We start from the raw sequence: 6,935 nt of genomic DNA, 5'->3' as shown, positions 1-6,935 counted from the left end.
GATCGAAAACACCAGGCACCTTGCGAGTTGGTGGCGGTCAGTTCTTCGGAGAAAGGGCTCCAGTTGTAGGTGGCCCCTCGAAAAGTCACCGGGAGGGGGGTGGTGGTTTGAGCTCACGGAGCTCATCTGGGCGCTGGTGGTGGCCCCCGTAGGAGAAATTATTAAACTGGGGTGCAGGGGAGGAGGTTCTGCGAGGCTGCAGTCTGTGCTGGCCACCCGTCTCCTTTGGGTGGTGAGACACCCCACGTTGGAGCCTTTGGGAGCTCCTGGATTTCTTCCCGAGGTGAAGGTCTTGTTCCTTTCCCCCCCAGGCACGCCATGGATACCACCGGCCACAGCGTCCTCCTCCTCCAGCAGCTCAACATGCAGCGGGAGTTTGGCTTTCTGTGCGACTGCACGGTTGCCATTGGAGATGTTTACTTCAAAGCCCACAGAGCGGTGCTCGCTGCTTTTTCAAACTATTTTAAGATGATATTTATTCATCAGACGAGGTAAGGACACGCGGCTCTCCTTCCGCCTTTTAACTGCTCTGCTCAACTTTCTCCTTTTCCCCCCCTTCTAAATATAGTAAAGTCTAAAAGAGCGTAAGTGAGACCTGGACAGGCTGGAGAGCTGGGCAGAGAGGAACCTGATGAACTTCAACAAAGGCAAGTGTAGGGTGCTGCACCTGGGGAGGAAGAACCCCCTGCACCAGGACAGGTTGGGGGCTGACCTGCTGGAGAGCAGCTCTGAGGAGAAAGACCTGGGAGTCCTGGCGGACAACAGGATGCCCATGAGCCAACAATGTGCCCTTGTGGCCAAGGGCATCCTGGGGGGCATCAGGAAGAGTGTGACCAGCAGGTCGAGAGAGGTCATCCTGCCCCTCTGCTCTGCCCTGGGGAGGCCCCATCTGGAGCACTGGGTCCAGTTCTGGGCTCCTCAGTTCCAGAAGGACGGGGAACTGCTGGAGAAGGGACAGCAGAGGGCTACAGAGATGATGAGGGGCCTGGAGCATCTTCCCTACGAGGAGAAGCTGAGGGACATGGGTCTATTTAGTCTGGAGAAGAGAAGGCTGAGGGGAGACCTTAGTAATGCTGACAAGGATCTAAAGGGTGGGTTGAGGGAGGATGGAACTGGACTCTTTTCAGTGGTTCCCAGGGACAGGACAAGGGGCAACGGGCACAAGCTGGAACATGGGAAGTTCCACTCCAAGCAGAGGAAGAACTTCTTTGGGGTGAGGGTGGCAGAGCCCTGGAAGAGGCTGCCCAGGGAGTGTGTGGAGTCCCCTTCTCTGGAGATCTTCAAGCCCCACCTGGATGCTCCTGAGTGATGTGCTCTGGGCAACCCTGCTTTGGCAGGGGAGTTGGACTTGGATGGTCTCTAGAAGGTCCCTTCCAACTCTGACGAATCCGTGATTCTGGTAGGACCCATGGGCTCAAAGCAATTGAGAAGCCATAGCTTTATTGTAGTTCTGCGCTTCAGACACTTGCAGATAAGGCCCGAGACAGAGGTGATCAGTTTATCTCAAGCTGCTGTTCAGATACTTCACCAGAGCGAGTGGGTCAGGAGTGGCTCCACAGGTATAACAGCAGCCATGCCGAGGCCTAATCTGGCCTCTGAGCTGGAGCTTGCTGCCTGTGATCAATTAAACCCTTCTCCGTTCCCCTTCGTTTTTGAGGGTAGTGGCCCCCGGCACCTTTGGAAGATAATCATTAGCCATCGGGCACGTAGCCCTTTGGCTGGAAGCAGGAAGATCAGTTAACTTCCTTTCCGACAGACGTTACTTACTGACACCTCGGTGCAAAGCTCATAAAGATTACACGCTCGCGGCGGCTGAATTTATTACTTAAGCACACAAATATTCTTGGGCTGGTGTTGTTGGAGTGGCACGCTCCGGTGACGTGCAGCCGGCGTGGCGTCGCTGCGGTGCCGTGCAGCAGCAATGGGCTGTGCCTGCAGAACTGTCCTGTGTCCACTTCTGGGCTCCCCAGGTCCAGAAGGACAGGGAACTGCTGGAGAGGGGACAGCAGAGGGCTACAAAGATGATGAGGGGCCTGGAGCATCTCTCTTACGAGGAGAGGCTGAGGGACTTGGGGCTTTTTAGTCTTGAGAAAGCTGAGGGAGATCTGATCAATGTTTATAAATACTTCAAGGGAGGGTGTCAAGAGGATGGGGCTGGTCTTTTTTCAGTGGTGCCCAGGGATAGGACAAGGGGAAATGGGCGTGAAATTGAATGTAAGAAGTTCCACCTAAACATGAGGAGGAACTTCTTTGCTGTGAGGGTGGCAGAGCCCTGGCAGAGGCTGCCCAGGGAGGTGGTGGAGTCTCCTTCTCTGGAGGGACTCCAAACCTGCCTGGACACGTTCCTGTGCAACCTGCTCTGGGTGGACCTGCTTTGGCAGGGGGGTTGGACTAGATGATCTCCAGAGGTCCCTTCCAACCCCTTATCATTCTGTGATTGAGTGCTGCTTGTTGTGACCAGGAGGCAGGCAGCAGCAGACACGCTCTCACAGCAAAAGTGAACAGGCAGGTAACAAGTTGGGACTGTAATTTGGAGCCCTGTACGTCCCTCATCATCTGTCTTGTTTCAGCGAATGCATAAAGATTCAGCCTGCAGACATCCAGCCCGACATCTTCAGTTACTTGCTGCACATCATGTACACGGGGAAGGGGCCGAAGCAGAGTGTCAGCCAGAGCCGGCTGGAGGAGGGCATCCGTTTTCTCCACGCCGACCACCTCTCCCACATCGCCATCCAGATGAACCAGGTGTTCTCCCCAGAGCCAGTCCAGTCTTCCAACCTGTACGGCATCCAGATCTCCACAGCCCAAAAGCCGGCGAAGGAGCGCCCGGGCGCGAAGGAGAGCCTGCCCAAGGCGGGCAGCAGGTCCTCTGCCCAGGGCGACCCCCCCCAGCTGCAGCTCTCTCTGGCCATCGGCCTGGAGGACACCTCGCTCGACCAGCAGGTCGCTCGCCCCTCGGCCCAGCCCCCTGCCCTTGCCAAGCCGGCAGAGGAGCGCCCGAAGCTCTCCGTCTCCGTAAAGCAGGAGAGGTGCGACTCGGAGGCCGCGGCCTCCCAGAGCTGCGCCCCTCCTTCTCCGGAGGTGGCCAGCCCCATCTTTGCTAAGGCCAGCCTCAAGGTCCACCTGTGTCACTACTGCGGGGAGCGTTTCGACTCCCAGGGGGGCCTGCGGCAGCACTTGATGACCACCCACGTCTCGGGCTTGCTGCCCTTCGGGGTGCCGGCCTCCATCCTGGAGAGCGGCGACCTGGGGGAAGTTCAGCTTCTGGCTGAGGACCGGGAAGCTGGGGAGGGCCCCCGGCTGGAGGCCTTCCTTCTCAAGGAGGACGAGCACCCGCTGGAGCACCCGAGCTGCAGCGACCTGGAGCCTCTGCAGATCGGCCAGCTCTCCCTCATCTCCAAGGACCACGAGCCGGTGGAGTTGAACTGTAACTTCTCGTTCTCCAGGAAGAGAAAAATGGGTTGCACCGTCTGCGGCCGCACGTTCTTGCAGAAGAGCCAGCTGCTGGAGCACACGTACGCGCACAGGGGGAAGCGGCACAAGCACAGCCGCTGCCAGCGGCTGGAGAGCCCCACCACCCCCAGGTTTCATCCCTACTGCGATGGCGAGAGCGGGGGGAAAAGCTCCAGTTTACCCCAGGACCACTTAGATGAATGTATACTGGAGTCGGATCTCATCCAAGAAAGTGCCGATACGATCCTGGTAGAGTAGTTCTCCCCCTGTGTAGCCTTCAGGTGCTCAAACTGGGTATTTTGGCGTTTTCCACCGAGTGAGCAGCTACCTGCTGCAGCTTGTGGTCTCCAACCACTATCTCCTGTGGCCTCTGAGATGACTGTGGACCGTGTACTTTGATTTGTGTACTTGCTTTTTTACTTCTCGAACTTTTAAACTCAAGCTAATTTCCTTCTGAGTCCTTCGCGGAAGCCTCTGTGTAACTCAGTTACATTTTTTTTTTTTAATTAATGTAAACTTCACTCTGGCTCTGCTTTGCTGGAGTTAGGGCTGTATAGTTGTGAGGTTTAAACATCATCTGTTACGCTGCGCAGTGCCTGGGACTCTTTGTACCCTGTAGGATTGCTCTTCTGAAACTAGATGGGAGGGAAATGTAGAGGGAAATACATGGTATGGTGTTTCCCAAGCAGTTTGGTTTTAATTAAAATAAATATCTCAAGGAGATAAATCCTGAAGTTCGTGTTGTGTAGCTGCAGTTAATTTATCTCTGCATAAATACACGCGGGAGCCATGAGGTCGGTCTCCTCAAGGGAGCTGGTGGTGTTGCCGTAGGGGTGACAGCCTGGACTTTGACAAGCCCCGGAGTCCTAGTCAATACAATCTTCTGCATTTTCTTTCTAGACTCAAGTGGTTCACGTGCATTTTTCCTCATTCCTATGCCTCCCTTTGTCAACTGCTACTGCACGAGCAGAGACAGATTTTGATCCCCCTCTAGGACCACGTCCCAATATTGGCCTGGCTTCTCTGCAAGGAGGAATGAAAGCTGTAAAGAATCATAGGATCATAGAAGGGTTTGGGTTGGAAGCGACCTTAAAGATCATTAAGTTCCAACCCCCCTGCCATGGGCAGGGACACCTCCCACTAGAGCAGGTTGCTCAAAGCCCCATCCAGCCTGGCCAGAACTGTCCTTTCCTCTTGGAGAGGAGGCACATCCTAACGTAAGACTTCACAGGATTAAACACCACACAAATTTTTCTCATGAAAATGATTTCTGACTCTATAAACAGCTTGGAGCAAACACGTTCTTAAATATTACAGTCTGTATATTCACGAAGAGCAAACATATAATGTGTTATTTCTTCTCTGCCTGCAGAGCCAGCATAAAATGGTAAAACACAAGCTTTTTGCCTTTCACGTGTCATTACGCGATACCTGAAGAGTAATAACTTATCCAAGAGGAGTTTACAATTGTACATGTTCCTCTTGGATTTGTATTTTGTCCCTCTGTAGTTTTGTCACCTCCAACCCACCTCTCAACAGATGCTTTGAATCAGAAGGCCCCGAAGAGACACATGAAGTTCTTCCAGCGCAGTTTCTTCTGCTGGCAATGTGCACTGGCAGCCCAGAAAGCCAACCCCGTCCTGGGCTGCATCAAGAGAAATGTGGCCAGCAGGGCAAGGGAGGTGATTTCACCCCTCTACTCTGCATTTGTGAGACCCCACCTGGAGCACTGTGTCCAGCTTTGGAGTCCTCAACATAGAAAGGACATGGATCTGCTGGAACGGGTCCAGCGGAGGGCCACGGAGATGCTCAGAGGGCTGGAGGACCTCTGCTGTGAAGACAGGCTGAGAGAGCTGGGATTGTTCAGCCTGGAGAAGAGAAGGCTCCAGGGAGACCTTAGAGCAGCCTTCCAATATCTGAAGGGAGCTACAGGAGAGCTGGGGAGGGACTCTTTGTCAGGGAGTGTAGGGACAGGACAAGGGGTCATGGTTTTAAACTGAGGAGGGGAGATTTAGATTAGATACCAGCAAGAAATTCTTTGCTGTGAGGGTGGTGAGGCACTGGAACAGGCTGCCCATGGAAGTTGTGGCTGCCCCATCCCTGGAGGGGTTCAAGGCCAGGCTGGATGGGGCTTTGAGCAACCTGGTCTGGTGGGAGGTGTCCCTGCCCATGGCAGGGGGTTGGAACTGGATGATCTTTAAGGTCCCTGGCAACCCAAACCATTCTATGATTCTATGATTCTTCTGCAGCGAGGAGCAAAAGCCGTGTGAGCTGCTCCCGTAATCTCATTACCCAGTTTTTGAGAAGCTGGAGGCTCCCTGCCAGTCCTGGTGGAGTTGAGTCATTGCCTTTGGAAAGGGGGAGCCCGAACAATGGTGAGAACAGTTTATTGTCAGAATGCCCGCTCCAAAGCTCTTTGTAGTCAGGACCCTTTAGCTGTCTTCTTTGTCCTGGAGCAAGAGCTGCAATTAAATCGCTGCTGAATTAAAAGACCATCTGAGGTCTTTGTGAAGGCGGCGCGGGCTCTTCTGCTGGGCAGGGAGCTGCTCACTCCAGGGGATGGATTGGCCACCGAGGGCTGCCAAATGGTGCTTTAAGACAAAGGAGGGGAAAAAACAAACAGCCTCAGAGCCTTCCCCGGGTGATGTTACAAAATGCAGGCTGTGGTTTGGTGTGTCCCTGCCCGCCAGACCGAGGGCTCCTCTCCCTGCCTGTACCCATTGAAGCTGCTCCGGCGTGACAGGATCTCAACGCCGCTTCAAAAGCCTTGCTTTAAAGCACACAAACAAACAAAACCCCGCCGACAGCCGGGCCCGAAGTGCTGTGTCTGAGCAGGGAGCGATTTCTCACGGAATATTTCCTAGAAGAGGGTCTCCTGGGTCTCTCAGCATCAGCTAAATCACATCCCGCCCAGACCACTTGTAACTAGAGCAAACGCCCTCCAGTGTACACTGACCTCTATTTCTACATGACTGTGAAAAAACAGAGGGGGAAAAAAAAAAAAAAGTATTTTATAGTATTCCCTATTTGTATGTGACACTTTACCGAGTGGGCTGGCTTCTCTGGGTCCTGCTCGCTTCCTTCGGGTTCCTACATTTACTTTAAGAACAGGGAGGAATGTCTGCTGGCTTGGGGATAGCTGTAGAAAAGACATTAAAAGTGACTTTTCAGGCTATTCAGCAAGTAGACGGGCGCCTTGGACCTTGGAGCAGATGCCGAAGTTGCCTGAACTAATTGCCAGCCCTTGGTGACTCTGCAAAGGTGGTGGTAACAGAGCTCAGTGTTGGGGACAGCAGGGGGGACAGCAGGCAGCAGTGCCTGAAGGCAACTCTGGGACATGCTGCTCGCCTTCAGATTTGTGGTCAGGATTGTTTTGTTCACTTCTTGGCCATTGAAAGGGAGCTTTAATACCAACTGGGGCCTGGAGCATCTCCCTTACGAGGAGAGGCTGAGGGACTTGGGGCTTTTTAGTCTAGAGAAGA

The 6,935-nt window shown here is 53.8% G+C and overlaps 1 protein-coding gene across 4 annotated transcripts in view; it reads left to right on the top strand.

The window, feature by feature from the left end:
- ZBTB25 (zinc finger and BTB domain containing 25) overlaps positions 1 to 4,180 on the top strand; it is a 4,646-nt gene extending 466 nt beyond the window's left edge. For 2 of the 4 annotated variants that reach the window (XM_014951570.1, XM_014951567.1), the window contains exons 2-3: positions 312 to 491; positions 2,571 to 4,180. In XM_014951570.1, the coding sequence (XP_014807056.1) occupies positions 319 to 491; positions 2,571 to 3,711 (1,314 nt within the window). In that variant the 5' untranslated portion in view covers positions 312 to 318 and the 3' untranslated portion in view covers positions 3,712 to 4,180. Of the gene's footprint in view, positions 1 to 6; positions 66 to 311; positions 492 to 2,570 lie in introns of those variants that run through there. The other 2 variants (XM_014951569.1, XM_014951568.1) reach the window with 2 other exon arrangements.
- Positions 4,181 to 6,935: the final 2,755 nt, after the last annotated feature.

Source organism: Calidris pugnax, unplaced genomic scaffold (genome assembly GCF_001431845.1).
Source record: "Calidris pugnax isolate Ruff unplaced genomic scaffold, ASM143184v1 scaffold183, whole genome shotgun sequence".
NCBI lineage: Eukaryota > Metazoa > Chordata > Aves > Charadriiformes > Scolopacidae > Calidris > Calidris pugnax.
The sequence above is the reverse complement of the archived record's forward strand: the minus strand, read 5'-3'. Positions and strand labels throughout refer to the sequence as shown.